Source organism: Daphnia pulicaria, chromosome 1 (genome assembly GCF_021234035.1).
Source record: "Daphnia pulicaria isolate SC F1-1A chromosome 1, SC_F0-13Bv2, whole genome shotgun sequence".
Lineage (NCBI taxonomy): Eukaryota > Metazoa > Arthropoda > Branchiopoda > Diplostraca > Daphniidae > Daphnia > Daphnia pulicaria.
In genome coordinates, this window is record NC_060913.1 from 11726531 (window position 1) to 11745301 (window position 18771).

The following is an 18771-nucleotide window of genomic DNA, read 5'->3' on the forward strand; positions in this document are numbered from 1 at the left end:
GACAACTAGGAAAATTGGGTGGTGTAATTAGAATTTACAATTAACTTCTATATAGGTAGCAGTAGCATGATACAAAAGAAAACATATTAATTGAACTTATTGTAACAACATTTTAATTAATTCCATTTTTTCCTGGTGCCGTCTCTCTCTCGCCTCCTCCTTTTCTCGATGAATTTGCAATAACACGGTTGACAAAGTTTGGCGGAACCGCTTATTTTTATCCCTTTTGTCATCTTCATCCTGATGATCAGATTCACAAGCTGCATTACTGTAACTAACTTGACCAACTCCTCTTCTCACATCCACATCTACTAATACAGTTTCTGGAATTTCTTGAGATTTGGGCAGTGTATCAGAATTGTCTTGTTGATTCGCTGAAATTCCAGATGTCTTTCTGTCATCATCAAGAAGGTTTTTCTTCTTCGAGGAACTGTCTCTGCAATGATAAAAATATCAGACAAAACCATGTTAAATTTATTATTTAGCTAAGGATCCATCTAAGGATCCACAATACTGTTGACGTAAACAATAAGGTTTACAAGTTCTGTTTAAATCGTCTATGCCACAAAACCATTGCCTTACCACAGTTATATCAACAAAGCACAAATAGGCTATACATGAAGCACACATCTTGGTTCTCTGTGATAATATTTTCATATTTACAATCATGTGATTGGTACATCTTGTGATAGTAGCAATCAGCTTCATATAATTAAACCAAATTAAAAAAAAAAGAACCCTTACTCGTTCACATTCAAGGTCTCAGCTTTGTCTCCTTGGTCATCAACCCATCCTTTTCGTTTCCTGACAGTTTTGAATCTTTAGAATGAAAAAAAAAAATATTTAAAAAATGAGATGGTGATGTGAATTCAAAACAGGTAAGTTTGAAACTTACCTGTTTTCACATTGTGCCCCCGTCTTAAGCGAACCTAGCTCCGAAAGAATGTCAGTGGATATTTTTTCCCACATGGATTTCTTGTTTTTAAATGTCTTCATTGGACCAACTTCGTGTTTATATTCTCGAAATTTGTCCATCAAGAGCTTGGCTTCTGGATCACTCCAAAAGCTTTGAGCGGTGCATATAACATACTCCATTGTTTTGATCTGTGGCGATTTCTACTGACAGCGAGCGAACCAGTGGAGAGCAGTCAGTGCGTCTTCTGTGTGGGTATTCCGGGTAGACGTGAAATGTGGAATCGTGGAACTCTAACAGGAACCGAAATAATTTTTTTATTTTTTGAAATATCAAACCTGAAACAAATTGTAAACTAAAATTGTATTTGTGAGCTTTATACATAATAATCCAATTGAGCGAGTATTAAAACCTCGCAGAAATCACCAAGACGGAAATCATTTTTTTTTTCGTGAAAATAAAATATCCAACAAAAAAACACCACCACGGAAAAAATTACTCATACCCTTCGCCCGCTAGGATGCGTTAGAAAAAAAAATATTTTTAGTGTTTATTCAAAATTGAGTTTTGAGCTTGCGCAACGTGGGCAACGGTTTGAAAATTGAAAAGCCACCGGCTACCCTTAATTCTATTACGATAAAAAACTATTTGAGCAAAGATAAGATATTAAGAGAGGTTAAAATACTTGAGAGAGTGTTTTTTTTAACAAAATAAAATAATAATAAATAAGTAAATAAGCACCCAGTAGGATTTTTGGCATACCAAGTAAATACAAAGTAAATTTTAAAATACAAGTCCAAATTTCTTGTAATTCTACTCAATAGATTTTTATTTCGAACTGCATGTATATTGTATAAGAGTTGCACGAGTAGAATGCTTGTTTGTGACAGCTATGACCGAGAAACTTGATTATCCTCAGAAGAAAATTGAGTCACTCTTTTACTTTGATTTATTCGCTCTGTTGAGAATTTTTTGGCGATACGACTCCATGAATTTAATCGTATGAGTTGCCATGATACCCGGAATCAGGAATCGTACCATTTCACCCCAGTAAAGCTGTGGAAACCAACAGAATAATTAAATAAAAATTCAGCGGTTGCTGGAAAATGTCAGCATTTATTCTGTTTTGTACTTGAATTTTATGGAACCAAAATCCAGCGGTGCGATCGTCCAGGCCCAAGTTGGACAAAGCAGCTTTGGCGAAAGTGTCTGGAGTAGGAGCTGTCCAAGTAGACCTCCGCAATTTAGACATATTAGTCACGACAAATCCGGGATGAACAGTTTGAACAGTTACGCCTGAATCTTTCACTTCAGCCGACAAGTCGCGAGAAAACTTGTCGACAAAAGCCTTGAAAAAAAAATGATCCAAATAATCACAGAATAAAATCAGCTGAAATTTGTCTTCCTTTTGATGTTACATACCTTAGTTGCACCATAAATTGTAGCTAGAGGCGTTGAGAAAGCACCTGAAATCGATCCAATATTTACGATGACACCCCGCTTACGCTCAATCATCTGAGGTAAAATTAATCGGGACATTCGGACCTGTATTATAATCAAATCAAAATATTTAGTGACGGAAACTAAATAACATTTGAAATGAACTATAATTAAACAAACCATGGACAAGATGTTGCAATTGACGATATCATTAAGGCTTTTTTCGTCAGCGATTTCAGCGAAACGTTCGGCGAAGCCAACAGCCATGCCCACGTTGTTGACCAAAATTCCGACCTCCAGCTGACTCAGCTCGGCTTCAATTTTTGAGTATATCGAATTTCCATCTGTGAAGTCCACTGCGATTGTCTTGATGTCGACCGACGAGAAATCGCTTTCTGCATCCGCACACAAACGCAATTGATTGACAATCAGACTTTGGAATAAAATATAGTGCTCATTTGAACTAACTGATTTCGTTGGCAACTTTCTCAAGTTTTGCCGGCGTCCTGCTGATGAGCACCACATTCAAACCTTCAGCAGCCAACTTTGCAGGGGAAATGAAAATCGATAACTTTTAATAATAAGAATTCCAGGAATAAAATAATACACACCAAACGAGCATAGGATTTCCCGATTCCGTCTGTTGCCCCCGTTACCACTGTTGGGAAAACGAATTATTTCATTAATAAATCAACTAAAAAGCCTGTTCTTCAAAATTTTGAATGATATACCTGCCCAGGGTCCACACTTGCTGATGACGAGGCCATGGCCGAGAAGCCGTCCCAGGAAAGTTGTGTACACAAAATGGCTCAAGTTGTAAACGATTTTCAAAGTCAACACCAACGCCGTCACGAATCCCAGAATTTCCAGCCCACTCATTCTTTTTGAAACAAGATAACAAAAGACGCGTGTTTAAATTAATATACACACAATAAGCGCATACAAATAAATGCCAAATCGCTATATAATATAGAATTAAAGATTTTCTGATGATATTGTATGATAATTGTACGAGCGTTGGGTACTGGGTTCTTGCACGTTCTGTCACCACTGAACCAACTCGATTTTGGAGCATGCGCATATCGAATGACGTCCTCGCCCATATTGCCTAGACCCAGCAAAACCTTATCCTTGGCACTTGACAACTGTGTAGAGATGAGCATCAGCAGTATACAAGAACGGGAACCGATCCATTTTCCTAAGAGTCCAAACTCTAAAAGCTCATGCGCAACGTTCTCCATTCCGCGTCTCCTTTCGTTCTATATTGCGTCTCCCTCAAACAAGCGCGGCCTTATCAGCTGCATAGCATGTGGAGGGGGTGATTCACGCCACACCCTGTGCTCGCACATTTTCCTCCCCTCGTTTTTACAGTGCTCTCATCTCCCCCCCTTTTCCGACTGATTATCAGACATTGTATTCTATGCTTGTCTCTAAGATCCTGAACAGATAAAATACTAACATTTTCCGAGATAATAGAATATAAGTTAAACAAATGAATGAGTAAGTCAGAGTTGTGAAAACCTATTTTCTAGATAAGCAAAACAGTTATCTGTCGTATACCAAATCCATCGCGATAGAGCTAAAAATTTATACCGGGAGAATTTCTATATTATTGGGGCCATTATAGTCTACTCTACACACGATATTTCCTGTAAATTTAAGCGAAATCAGTGAGATGGTGGTGACCACCTCAGAGATAAGGAGAATTGGCCAACAGGAACAAGTTCTTTTTTTTTCCAGCCCACTTCCGGGCCCATTTTTAACGCACTACCGACTATACTATAGCGGGGGGTGGTGGTGGAGACGTCGAACATGGGTCCGGGTTGGGTGAAAACTATACATATTAACAGAATATATAGGCCTACGCCTACTGCACGGGGAAATAAAAAATTATTCAGCGACACGTTTTTGTCTGTTTTATAATATGTCACATTTATTGTCCAGGTACAAGAGCTCATTTATTATGAAGAGGAATTTGTCTGTAAATAAGACAGATCGAATCTCTCATTACAGAAAAGAATTCATTCATCAGTGTGAGATGAGACTTGTGACACAGTAACAGACCGGCTGTAAAAGATTTGACGGCTAGTTCATTACCGACTTAAGCCCAGGGATAAATTGTGCCATCGGTCGAACGTTCAAGTCAAAATCAACCGGACGTTGATCTTCAAATACTGCTGGAGTGTTTTGCTGTTTGCGCTGGTTGTTTCCATTAGCAGCTGAATGTGTCGTCAGTGATGGAATGGACGTGGTTTCGGAATTCAAAATTTGTCGTTGAACTCTCCTGAATAACGAATGATAAAAGAAAATTGAACATCTTAATTTGATCGAGGAAATTGTCCATTCAAAAAAATTTCAAATAACAATTATCAAATAATAGAAATTACCTGTTGCTTCCAATGTAATAAGCGCGTGACGGCTGCTGCTGAGGCTTATTAGAGCTACTGGGATTTGCTGTCTGGGCATTTGTGGCCTCAGCGTTTGAATATTGAGGACGCGGGAACGGATAACGGCTGCCTCCTTTAACGTAGACGGATCCTGCTACTCCCTGGACTCCCAGTTCAGCCAGAAATGCACAGCAAGCGAGCAATGTCAGCAATCGAAGATCCATGTCGACAAATTGGAAACCCCTTTTCAATCGGTACGTTAGCTGTTAAGATAAGAAAGCAACTGATAACATTTCATGTACGGCCACCGCTTCTTATATATCCGTGTGCGTCTTTTGCCAGTCACGACCCACACGCTCTGCGCCCGCATAATCCGACGAGGGAAAAAAAAAAAGAAAAGAATTTCCTCTTTCGCGATCGGGAATTCCAGCTACTTTCACGATATCACGTCAGCACATCAGTCTCTCATGGGTCGTCAAGCAGCGCCACTCTGACTCACGAATGTCTATTCGCTTCCGCATCAAGCTGTAGTTATTGTATGATTAACTACTCCCTCGAGTTCAAAATTTCTCTCTTTTTTGTCTGTAGCTATATAGCTATACTTCTGGGACGATCATTTCACCATTGTTCTCCGGCAAGCCCATCATATTTAAACCGGAATAATCTTCGGTCAACGTCAGCAAAGCGCGGACAAACGGATGGATGCGGATGAAATGAAATGCTTGTGCATATTATATGCGTCGATCAATGCGCTAAATAACAAAACTGTGAATTTTCTTTCGTACCGTGAAAGTATCAGGCTATAAATATGTATTTCTACATAGTGTAATATTTCGTTGCTTTTGTTTTCAATTCCGTAAAATGCTTGGTATAGCCTCCAGCCTCCTAGCTTGACAAATAATCAAACTCTTTGTACGTGCAATGCACAAAACGATCTGTGTTATATATTGCTGAATATTTTTGCAGCGTTTAGGCTAGTTTTTTTGTTTTTTTTTCAAAGCGCAGTGCGCATCAGCATCAACGGGAAATTCATCAAATGAGATTTATTGCATCGCCTGTGTATAATATACTGGAGATGTTATTTACTATGAAATATGCTTGGAAAGAGGAGAGGTGCAGTGTCTGAAAACAAGTTTGCGAACCTTTTATAAATTCTCATGTATATGCAAATAAATAAACAAGTGAACCGACAATGTGATTATGCAGAAACTGATGGATCTGACAATGTGAACATGATGAAGGTCTAGCAAACTAAAAACAAAGTTTTCACGGATATCTACAAAACGCTATTTCACACCAGATTGACAGCGGTATAGCATAAACTTATATTTGATTCAGACTTACCGTAGTAAAAGCTGAACATGCCGGCAATCAAAGTATACTTTTAAATTTTAATTTCAATGTTTTTGAGTTTTCGAATTGAATAAATGGAATTTCATCATTTAATTTCAAATTTTAAAAAATATATATAGCAACCCTTTCCGAAGTTTTAGTGTTCAATATTTTATAGCCGTAATGGGTGGCTTTTTAAAGCTAAAATATTTAACTATAATTCTGTTTTCATGTTCTGCGCACGCGTGCCATGAATTGCAGTTATACTTTTTCCAAACGCGGATATGACGAGTGGTTTTTTCGTAGCCTTTAGCAATTATTGTTCTTGTTAGTTATTTTCCTATTTCGTATCGATGTTGTTGGATGTTTCTGTTGTTGCGCATGTCGCATGTTTGGATAACGACGGAGCCAAACGCAACAATGAATAGACACCAGAAAGATGAAAGAGTCGAAAATATAAAGGCTGTGCTGCTTAACTGAACTTGAGATACATATAGTGCTGATGTGTATATAGCCGCAACGACTTTCCTTTTTAGACATTTTCTTCTTTTGTTTCCTTTTGCTGGGGTGACGTTCGCCGCGTTCACGCAGAGACGGTGATGCTCAACAACTGGACGACTCGTTATGCATATATCTTTGGTTTTCCGCATTGGTTTTCAATTGATGGGCTGTGCTATAAGGAAGCAGAGCAGCATCAGACGACCTGCACCATATAAGCGTAAAAGCCCCGCCGACAAAAGCACTCGACGTGTATCATTTTGGCCACACTTTATACAGCATCATGCTGCGTTCTTTCAAGTCCATATTATGCGTTTCCTAGCCAACTGCACTGCTCTACGCTGTGTATATATAAACTATAGCTCTTTTTTTAAAATAGAGAGTCAAGCCTCAAGATTGTTTACTTGGGTTTACTTGCGAACTGTGCTGTTTTGCTGCTGCTGGCGTGCTGTGTTATTGCGTTGCGTATAGGCTATATTAATATTGATTTCTTTAACACGTATATGTAGACAGAGTACACAGTCGCGTTGTGACTTTCTTCTGAACCGCGAAGTGTACCTTGTCTAAACTTATAATAATAAATGTCATCTCCATGCTGCCGGTATTATTATAACAACAGCAGAACAACAGTCTTTTTCTTTTATTCGGATGCAAGGTAGGTGGTATTATGCGTTTTATGTAACCTCTTATATAGGCCTATATAGTAATAGTTCAAAGATTATAAAAATGATTAAGGGATGCATGTTGATAAGCTCCCTATGCTTATGGTCTATATACAGGCCTATATTTACATCGAAGAGAATTAATCTGATAGCTCAAAAAGTCTTCATCACCAACAAGAAAATTGGTTGCGACAGAAAAGAAAGATGTTATACAATATATAGAAGATATTATAAAGAAAAGAAAAGAAAATCGAAACGGAGAATAATAAAATCGGGAAATCAATTTGTCAAATTTATTTTGAAAAGGCAACAAATCCCCACTTATATTGAAGCCTTATTGAGAGGAAATGTATAGTATATAACCAACGGAAGAGCGCTTCAAAAAACCAAACGAGGATGGATGGACGTCGTTTGATTTATCATTGATGTTTTCCGTTCTATTAAAGTGTAGGAGGCGCTATATACTGTCCATGTAAGGGCATGGAGGAAATGTATTTTAAAATAAAATAAAAAACTGCTGTGCTGTGAGTCGTCGATGATCCCATGATCGTAAATTATATCTGTTTCCATAACGATGAAAGGTTTTAAATGTATCCCAGGGTGTTTGTTCTATTCCGGTATATAGCCTTTTGGGCTTTTGTTCTCGCTTTTATGTTATATCAATGCGTAATAATATGAGTCTACAATAATCCTGAACGTACGACTATAATGACTAATTCATTCACGTCACGTGTCAAGTTATCCAAGTTATGTCCTTTCCATTGGACTTGAATGACTTTATTTGTTTTTATCGTGTAATCCGTTCAAGCGGAAGCAAAATAAAAGACGTAGGTGCGATTTCCGCGAGCTTTGCAACTCTTAAAGTAATCACTTATAAGCTGCTGGCGAACGTTCTTCTTCCTTTTTCCGGTTTTACTCACATGTTTATTATAAGGTTATTAGGACTATCCGTCTTATTATACGGATAGAAGAAAAGACAAATTAATCCCACACTATATTGAGCTCTTTCCCCTAGTTTTAGATTTCTAATTAATCAGCTAATATAGAAAGCGATTTGTACAAATTGTATACAAGTAATGGAAAGTTAAAATCATCCATCGCAGATCGTATTATTAATTGTTCACCAGCCTAATTTTACGCCTTGATACTGTTGTATAGATGTAGATTGGCCGAGTTAACTAGGTCTATATATGATAATAAATAAGGTCGGAAATGATATACTTCAAGTTATCCTTATCTTCGTCTCGTTTTGTAACTGGAACCTGCTACCTCCCACATGCCGGTGGCAAGTAACTAATATCAAGGATATCAGTAACTGAGAGGCTCCATTAGTGCTGCGAAAAGAATTTGATGGTGGACGTGAATTTGCACTATATACCCGGTAGGCTATTGTATTATAGGCTATAGACTGTAACTCGATATTTTGTGTTGCACGCTCTGATGCACGGTTTACATCTTCTTGATAATCCTTTGCAGCAGCGATTCACTAACAATCATTTCCGTGTGCCCAACAGGCCGTCACAGTGCATTATTACAACACTTTCAAATGGTGAGCGATATTAATATAGCGAAGCATAATAATAGTCCTCCGCTTCCTTATTCATCGTCGAAGCGGAAGTTGAAACCAAATATTGAAAATAATGTTGTGTGCTTCTGGGTCTCTTGTATAATCGTTGAATCGCTATACCTGTATAAACTCTCAAAATCTTTCTGTATAATAATATCCGGCTTCCCCCATATTATACATCTCTCCACAGCACTCTTCAATCATCAATTATTCAAAAAGGATATATTAAGTCTTAAGAGCTTGGTGGAAAAATAAAAGAGTCGTCGAATTGTCTATTACAAATGGAAATGGATGAAAATGCTCCATTAAAAGACGGTGTTAGCCGAAATAAAACGGCTCATAGTAAGCCCAGCACCATTATAATTGTAATATATTTTTGCATATCTGCAACTTGTGTGAGAGGGTTTAGATAGTAGGCCTATCTGACTCGGAAAAAAGTATATAGCGCTGATGCTGAGACGAAAACCTCAAAGAAAAAAAGTAGAGCAAGAAAGACATTTTTGAGGAGACATTTTTATTTTCCCTTGAGCGAGAAAGAAGGGAGCACTTGTCGAAAGTGGTTTACCATTCCATTTGAGGTGGAATGACACCAGAGTTGGTATATATGCTCTGGCTGTGAGACATGAGGCTGGGCACCATTTGTAAGCATGTTCAAATGTAAGAGATATTAATAAAATAGCAATTTTGTAAGAAGTTTGCTTCATAAAAAATCCATTTGTAACGAATGCATTTCATACAATGGGCACTTGACAGAAGCGCCATTTGTAGTAGTACAAAAACTATAACCAATAATAAAAAAAAATGTAAAATCGCAACGGCAACGTAAACAGCAGTTGTAAAATACGTTTTGTACCGATGTCCATTTGTAACACATTTTTACCCAAATAATCGATTTTTAAATAGAAATATTAGTTTAACTAGGCCTACTTCTATAAATGTAACATTAATGACTCCTGTCTTTATTCCCGCAATAAATAAAAATGTGCCATATATTTTGTGTTGCATGTGATTTAAAACGTTCTACAAGGAGTTTCTGTATTTCAAAATAATTTTGTGATATATATAATTAAAGAAATTTTGAGTGCAATGTTTTAATGGAAATTTCAATTACTTGATAATATGCGTCAACAATGTGAGAGTTGCGTGAGAAAAATTATAAATTAGTTGAAGAATGGATGCAGAAGACACTTTGTAGTCAGCTTTTATACGTGCTGCACCACCTACAACTCCTATTGTAGCTTCACATCGGGTTTATTAAGGTATGTTTTAGATTTTTTTATTTCTCGTTGTTCTCAAATTAATTGTCAGTTCGTTGGATAAGATTTATATGTAATCATCATGGATGGAGACTATGAGAAAATTCCCGGGAGGAAAAAAGGCACCACAGTTTTGGTTGATCTCCATAACTGGGTTTATTACCACAAGAATGGCCATGGGTACATGAAACAGAATTTATTTTGCTATGTCTTTGATTATGTTATCTATAATGTTCTAATGTTTTTTTTTTGCCATGACCAACAGTAGATATAGGTGTTATTCTTATGTATTGGAAGGATGCTCTGCAGGAATTGTAGAGGACGACGATGGTATTTTTGTGCCTACGGGACCACCACACCACCATGCCAACCATAAACGCGAGATTCACCACATGATGCTCGTTCAAGCTATCAGAGTGAGGCTTCATAATGAGCCACGGTCGATAAAGGAAATCTATGACGAAGAAGTGGAAAGGTATGGGTCCATTTTTACTTACATATTTCTAAGGCCACCTACGTTTAATGATAGAAAAACTATGTTGCCTCCTACATTGCCTCACTTCAAATCTATTTAAAATTCAGAATGAATATCAGAGATGTTACATTTGCCACCATACGCTCTACCCTTCAACGCGAACGGCGTTCTCGGCAGCCACCTAATCCGCTATCTGTCATCGATGCCGATAACTTAATCAACGAATTTCCCATGTACAGGTAAATAAAAATGTAATTGAATATTGTGTATATTGCACATATATTGTTTTACTACTTTTCTTTTGGGTGTTCAAAGCTTTTAATTATTTTTTTTAAAATTTAATTAGCAATTCGTTATCTGGAAATCAATTTTATCATGGTATGGTGGCAGAGGGCAACGCATATGCGCTTGTATTTATAAGTCCTGGAATACTGCCTGCATTGCGGAACGGTAGAGAAATGCACATCGATGCAACATTCTGCATAGTACCACATTTGTTTTATCAACTGTTAACTATGCACGTTATTGCCTACGGACAGGTGATAATTATTTAATATATTATTATAAGAGTATTCGTTAGAGTAATACGCCTTCTTTTACAGTGTTTTCCTGTCGCGTATGCATTAATGACAGCTAGGACTACTGCGCTGTATGAGCGAATTATTGAAAGAGTCAAGTCTGTAGCAGTTCAAGAAAATAGGGCCCCATTGGAACCTAACCTCATGATATCTGATTACGAAGTAGCTATTCTCACAGCAATGGGATCTCAGTTTCCAAACGCCAGAGTTCGCGGATGCTATTTCCATCAAGGACAAGTAAGAATTACATTTTAATTTTTAACATGCATGCATGTTTTCCTGTCCTTTGTTAATCTGCATTTTAATTATTTCGATGTATTCGAATTTTTGATCTATAATATTTTCTTATATGTGGTTATTTTTTAAGGCAATGTATCGCCATGCGATGTCGCTAGGATTGCAGGAAGCATACCAAGAGGAAAATGGAATAGTAAAACAAATTGTCCGCATGACAACGGCAATAGGTCTACTCCACCCACTTCAAGCTGCTCAAGGATTACAGGTAAACTACAATTGTATATGCAATTTTTTTACATTGAGATCAACTTAAATATTTTTCTAGTCCGTTAAGTCGCTGGGACGTATCATGATGGAGGCGCATGGGTCCGAAGCACATGTTATTGAGGGCGTTGAAGATTTCTTTATCTATGTGCAACGCTTTTGGTTTGAAAGAATTGGGCCTGATCGATTCTGCGTTCAAAATGATGCCAGGCGGACAAATAATCATTTGGAGTCCTTTTACAAGAAAATTAATCAAAGAATGAATGGCCGTCGATTGCCTATTTGGATTTTTTTGAGTAGGGCCTATGAACGCATGAATACAGTCATTTAATTCATCTATTTTAATTTTTATTTTAAAGGGCATCTCCAAAAAATTGATGCATCAGAATTCAACGACTTTCTTGCCGCCAGCCGCGGAGAACAAGTTCGCCGCCCACGCGGCCTTCATGATAGGCGCCGTCAAGCAAGAATCTTTCAAGCCACAACAAGGCTGAATAGAATGGAATACACTATTTGTGAATTCCTTGAAGTCGTATCCTGTTTATTCGAGCCCGTACCTTACATTGCAAATGAGAACCAGGTAATTTTTTAATATTTTAATTTATTTGATTATAAGGAAGTTTAGATCGTTATATTGTGTTAAGGAACCTCTGGATCAACAACTTGAAGACATCTTCAGAAGGGTGCTGAATCCAGTTGATGAGCTCCAACCTTTGCCCGTCGCGGATCCTCCAGCATATGCTGTTCCTCAGCCTCAACAACAAAATAATAGGCGAGGTAGAAGGAGAGAAGCCGAGGAACCCGCAGTTCAACAACATCCCGCGGGAGTAAACGCAAGAGCCGAGAGACATTTGCGCCGCCAAGCTCTGATTGACGAAGTTCGAAATAACAGGGAAGGGAATAACGAGATTCCGCCCGTTGCGAACAACCCAGGCCCCGAACTGCAGGGAATGAATCCTCCCGTTCACAACAATCCAGGCCTTGAGCTGCAGGGAGAACATCCGCAACACTTGTGCACCGTTTGTTCATTAAACGCTATTAATAGCATACTGCCGTGTGGGCATCCATTCTGTTTGGAATGTCTTACTATAATTCGTAATCAAGACAGACCTAATCATTCACAATGCCCAAGATGCAGGGCTCGTTTCGATGTGCCAACAAGAATATTCTTCTAATAATGGTTTCATTTATACCCTATCACTACAATTAAATTTAATTGTTATTTCTTATTCCAAGGAAAACATTTGAAGTTTCATTATTAAGTTTTTCATTTGTACGTGATACAAGAAATAAAAAATTTTATGTTTGAATTTTTTTTTAAATATCAGTGATCAAGTAAATAAAATTTCTTTCGAGTTCATATCGAAATGCGATTGAACCTTGTTATATTATGCATTTGGATATAATGCGGTATTTATGAGCTACGTTCATTTTTAACAATTTCTATTCCCTTTTACGACTGCTAAGTTTTACAAATGAACACATTATAAATGAACCTTTTTATAAAAAGCTTTTTTACAAGTGAATTTCTGTTCATATGAGCTTCCGGGAAGGCGTTAATGTATTTGCACTTTTGTTCATTTGAACTTGCTTACAAATGCTGCCCAGCCAGACATGAGAGACATCAGCAGACAAGAAAGAGAAAATAATAGATATTAGAATATGAAAACGTGAGAGCTATATATATATAGTTGATGCTTCCACGCAGAATTTGAAGTCGTTGACATTGCTTGGAATTGAATAAATGGGGTGATGCCACACTTTGAGTCTCTTATACAGAGCTATAATAATACGACTTCTACGTATATAAGGTAAGACACAGAGTGCATAGGGGTTGAGTTCCTCTGCTGGTGTTAATAGGCATGCATATTTTATACATGTCTAGAGAGAGGCACCACAAATCACAATGTTCATGTTAATTTATTTTCTTATCAAGAGAATACGGTATACTTTATAGGCTTAATGGGCCTTTTCATTTTGCCACACCAATAACTCAGGTCTGTATATAAATCGCTTATAGCTGTTGACGTTGAAGAAAGAGTGGTGCATTTCCCATCAGCGATTCCGTCATAATTAAAAGAGATAAGTATCAATTCAGAACAGTTAAGAAAAAAAACATCATTAACAAAGTCCATATTGGATATAACCACCAACGGAGAGCTGTTTACATTGGATCTAGCGATGCTGAGATTTGATAGTCACCCGTGTTCGAGATATGGGAATTTGGTTGCTCTTTGTCATATGGTGTCACAATATGCTTCATCACTGTCATCTCCTCATCAAATATATATGTATCATCATCAGTATTATACACATCACCCGCTTATTCTTATCGTCTGTGGGAGGGACGCAGTAGCCTAGCAGCTTCCAAGAACAAACGAAAATAAAAAAAGGATATAGAATAAAGAGCACATCGCTTGTTTTTTCTCCTCGTGACGTAAATCTCCGTTTTCTTTAGTTTTCTCTGGCCTCCTTTTTCTTTTGGATGCAAAGGCTATACTATCAGCCATACATGTGATGGGTATTAATGATGGCAGACTCCCGATAAGGCCAGACCACAGCACGGCACACACATGGTTCCCGCCCTTCAACTGTCATCCCGCATATAATAGCCTTTGCGTTTTTCTAGCCAGTTCTATAAGTCTGGCTGAAAGCAATATGTTTTCTTTTATGGTCGTTAATTTCAATTTTTTCTTTCTTTCTTTCTTTACATTAGTTTCTCCCGCGGTTGAGTTACAGTGAAAAATATACTAAGGAGAACGGAAGTGAAAGGGCATCCGACCTGAGTAAAACTCGCAAGCGAAAAAACCCAAATCTCACGAAACAATAACTATTAAAAATAAGAGGCGATTACAAGAATTTTCAATGTATCGCAATGTATAATAGCGGTGAAACACAAATTGTTCTTTATACGTGTTACATTTAATGTGTTATTTACTTATTTTTTAGCTAGGGAGGGAAAATTTGCCATTAAAATTTGCGCAACTTGTCAATTTTATGAATAAAGTGAATCGATTATTAAGTTTTTAAAATCTAAATTACGTTTAAAAAAATTTAAAAATTTAACCGTGAATTTGAGTTTTGTTTTTCTGCCGCCAGTGTCGCTAGTAGCGCCCGTACCGCTGAAACTGCATTTTAAAAGCGATATTAAAAATTAAAACAAATAAAAAAGAATTCAATTAATTAGACATCCAGCGATGAAAAAAATAATAATCTGGATTTTCCAGCATTGGTAACTAAATCACTTTAAAAATTTGCGATCTTTTTAGACATCCAATCGGTCTAGTGGCCATAGCGCGTGATCGTGACGATGGAACTTGAGTGTTCAAGTCCTATAAGAAGCTGATATGATGAGTACTCCATGCACCACTCATGAATGACACTGTTGATAACTGTAGTCTCACCAATACCTGATTAGCTTTCAACTTTATTTTCGACAAAGTTTCCACCTATTTAGATATTCTTTCGATTCTAACTACCATTATTTCAACCCCACTGGCACTGTGGTTAGCGACTCGAGGGCTCGTCTAAAGTAGACCCATATAGAGTAGGACTGGTGTTCGATCCCAGCAAGAGCCTGAAATGATGACGATTCGGTTAACATGCATCACCAACTGAAAGTTAATGTCGATAATACCCCATACAATCTTCTGATAGGCTTTATTTATTTGTTTGCAGCTTACGAGCGCGACACCTTTTTGAATCGGATTTTGGAACAAATTCGTATTGGATCAATAAATCCTCGAATAAATCGACAAATCAAGACAAGTTGTCGAGAATAGTGTCGACCATTGGGCTCGTAGGCTATCATCCGTTATTCTCAATATATCAAATCAAAGTGTGATGTAAGAGTGAAAGGGTTGCACAAAAGCAAGACAAATGTTGAACGTAGAGTTCCAAGGGCACAGTGCTGTAGAACACATATCATCCATTATAGCTAGAGACTATTTGGAGAGAGATCATGTTCTTCTCTCTCTCAGCCAATGGGTTTGTATATAACAAAGGAATGCTGCATGGTCGGTGCTTCCTATATAGACTCCCTATATTCTTCCGATCCTTTACTCGCCGTCTCCATCAGGGGACAAAAATGATTTGGACTGAATAAGCTCCAGGTTTTCTTGGGCAATAATGCAGTAATGGATAGATTTATTTTTTTGTTTAGATATATCTTGTGTGTATTGGTCTTTGTACTATATATGATGCCATACCACCACCAGTGAGTCTCTTGGCCCCGCCTTATTGGCGACCCCAGCACTCCCAACACTAAATAAGAGACTCTGCTCGCTGTTGGGGATCTATTATATATCTCTCACGCCGGGTGCCTTTTGCTTTTATTCCATCGGAGAAAATGAGAATGCCGTCTTATACGATCTTATACAACGTGTCACTCTTCTTGTCCGGCCGGCAGTCTATATAGATTTTTTTTTTTTTTGTGCACCAATGTATTACATACATGTAGTGTTCTATAATCATAAGGATGGACCGACTGGCCGACTGGCCGACTGACCGCTGGAACTTTGCCTATAGTCTCCCCCATCCTTTCGTCATGTTCTATCCTATATGCCCTCTCCCTTTTATCCATTCCGATATAAATCTGAAACTTGAATGTCAAATTATGTGCAATACAAATATATACAAATTATCAATGAATATAAGGAATAGAGAGAAAAAAAAATGAGCAGTATAATATAGCCGGAAAACTGTCTTAGTTGCTGGAGGAGGGCTATATACTGTATACCAGCATCATCGCGATTTCATCACGGTCGAATGAACCCGAAATCAGAGAACGAGATGATGGCATATATACATTGGAAAGCCAACGGGATTGAAATAAAGGCCCGTCGAAACAACGACATTTTTATAGACGGGGCCCCTGAAAGAGTATACGAGTGTATATATAATAGGGCGGTATATTAGGGCCTGCCTACTATATTATATTATGTATTAGTTTAGACTTCCAGATCCATTAGGTCCACGTTGGTTTCATTTCAATCATCAAATCAACGGACTTTGAAAGGAGCCATTCCTCTTCTTATTCGATATTTACACATTCGAATAATCTTGAGATTTCTTAACATTCATTAATTACGGTTAATGCGGGTAACAAAAGAATTCATTTGCTACACATATATAATATGAAGGATGAAAACGAAGGCTGGGCGACTTATTGGATTAATAACGGGACGTCTCATCATCATCTGTGAATGCAATGGATGTCATCTATCCTATGCACCGCCCTTATACACGTCCGTAGATTTACCAGACTTTTGATTGCTTGGCTAATATGATGGATCTCATATAGGCCTATAGGCCTATACTATAAGATAGGCCAGCTAATATGCTGCTATTTCATTCAACACGGGACAGCTAGTTTTTGCATACTAGTATAGTTGCTGGTCGTATATAGAAAACATGTTTTAGCAGAATATACTTATACAAACTTGGATATATACCATTTACAAACTTAAGGAAGGCTGAAAGACTTATTTGCCTGCTGCCTTTTGTAAATATACTTTTGCAAAGTTGCAATTTCAAAACTTGAAACAAGCTGCTGACATTAGTGCAAACTAAGCGCTAAAGGCCAACTTAGAAAGCCGCAAAATAGCAATTTCCCGTTGACAAACAGCATCAGCCAGCGGTTTGCCGTATAATATAATATCTGCATAGCACTAATATATAGGTCTAATATACAGTGGATATAGATACCGCGCGCATTGACGTATAGCTATATAACAGATAATAATTGTCGTTTCCCCTAAACTAGTCTCTATGGTCGCAAGGTCAATTAGATCGGGACCACTCCCTGTTATATGTTTATAATTATCGCCAAAACCGCGCTATATAGGACCCAATGAATCATATCGTTATTCTTAGTTAACGAACTCACTGGGGGTCATTGTTCTATATGTATACTGTGACGCACTCAATTATTTCTGGGTATGTTTGAAGGTTAATTGTGCGTGTTGAAGTTGCTCTGGTTTTGTGACATCAGTAGTTCAACTAATACATAAACAACTGGTAATAGCATTATTAAATCATCATCTGTTTAGCATCATTTCGCTACATTAGCCAGCATATTCACTAATTGTTAAAATTGAACAGTTATTCAATAATATTTTATAAGAGGGAAATCCTAATGTTCAATGATGATGGGACATTATGAAGAGGTATACATCACGCACTCTAATTATATTTTCACTTCTGCTGTGCTGAGTCAGCCGGAGTCAGCTGTCTACTTGAATATTGACGCGAATGCGCCAGGTTGTCGCGCTCATTTCCGATGCAGTTTCTCGTCTCTTAAAATGAAATTAAAAAAACGCAATGCTGTTGGCCTTATATATTATATTCACCTCACGGAAGTTTGTTCTATCCTTCTTTCTCAGCCAAATAAATAGTAGGCTAGATTGTATTATATATATATTATATAATATTAAGGATAACTGCTAGCCCTTGGGTACGCGGGATATAGACAGCACACACACAAATGCAATAAAGACGAAAGAAGCCGACACACTCTTACTGCACGGATATAACTGAAATAAGGACTCCCGGAATATAGGCTATTATACAGTTGACGATTCCCGATTTTTTTTTCTCTCTAGACAGGACGTCCAATCATGTTATAATTTCGACGTCGAAAAGGTGACAAATTATTTATTGCCAATTTAGTCGTCGTACGTCGTTCTCGCTACTCGCTAGCAATTTAAAAAAAAATCGATAAAGAGCTTTTATCGCTTTTATTTAGGCCTATATTATGACGTCTACCATTATGCTGGATGCTGTTGTTCGCGTTCAAAGTAGAGAAAGAGATATTCTGCTGGATAATACAAAAAGAGAAAAGAATCTTCCGCAAATTTGACTCTTTTGATTTCACAGTCGAACTCGATCCCTCCGGATCCCTCGGGAAATGCACTCGTGACAGTTGTGTATTATACAAACACAGCAACAAAGGTAGCCTATAGAATAAGCGGATGTTAACCAATAACCAGTTTACCCGTTGTCAAAGTCAACAGTAAATTCCTATCCTGTTTTTCCTTATTTTGTCTGGTGCGCTGGGTTCGTCTCGTCATTATATAACATATTGTTTTAGAAGTCTATCTCTAATATGCGGTTAACCTAATTCGAAAATGAAATAAAAAAACCACGAGCGTACGGAACGGGT

General features: G+C 37.7%; 4 protein-coding genes across 4 annotated transcripts; 2 read left to right on the forward strand and 2 right to left on the reverse strand.

The window, feature by feature from the left end:
- Positions 1–418: 418 nt before the first annotated feature.
- On the reverse strand, positions 419–3438 carry LOC124320697 (very-long-chain 3-oxoacyl-CoA reductase-like). Its single transcript, XM_046783562.1, has 9 exons — positions 3085–3438; positions 2965–3011; positions 2822–2897; positions 2534–2748; positions 2336–2458; positions 2046–2261; positions 896–1969; positions 745–819; positions 419–639 (listed from the first exon to the last, which is right to left on the reverse strand). Exons 1-7 carry the CDS (start codon positions 3230–3232, stop codon positions 1853–1855), a joined length of 942 nt encoding a protein of 313 aa, XP_046639518.1. The 5' UTR covers positions 3233–3438; the 3' UTR covers positions 419–639; positions 745–819; positions 896–1852.
- An 805-nt stretch (positions 3439–4243) lies between these two features.
- LOC124320698 lies at positions 4244–5038 on the reverse strand. Its single transcript, XM_046783563.1, has 2 exons — positions 4741–5038; positions 4244–4637 (listed from the first exon to the last, which is right to left on the reverse strand). Exons 1-2 carry the CDS (start codon positions 4962–4964, stop codon positions 4439–4441), a joined length of 423 nt encoding a protein of 140 aa, XP_046639519.1. The 5' UTR covers positions 4965–5038; the 3' UTR covers positions 4244–4438.
- A 4961-nt stretch (positions 5039–9999) lies between these two features.
- Positions 10000–10852, forward strand: LOC124336984. Its single transcript, XM_046791014.1, has 5 exons — positions 10000–10058; positions 10121–10235; positions 10321–10530; positions 10638–10769; positions 10846–10852. Exons 2-5 carry the CDS (start codon positions 10138–10140, stop codon positions 10850–10852), a joined length of 447 nt encoding a protein of 148 aa, XP_046646970.1. The 5' UTR covers positions 10000–10058; positions 10121–10137.
- A 711-nt stretch (positions 10853–11563) lies between these two features.
- LOC124339707 lies at positions 11564–12797 on the forward strand. The gene is made up of 3 exons (XM_046792897.1): positions 11564–11905; positions 11969–12189; positions 12254–12797. Exons 1-3 carry the CDS (start codon positions 11695–11697, stop codon positions 12782–12784), a joined length of 963 nt encoding a protein of 320 aa, XP_046648853.1. The 5' UTR covers positions 11564–11694; the 3' UTR covers positions 12785–12797.
- Positions 12798–18771: the final 5974 nt, after the last annotated feature.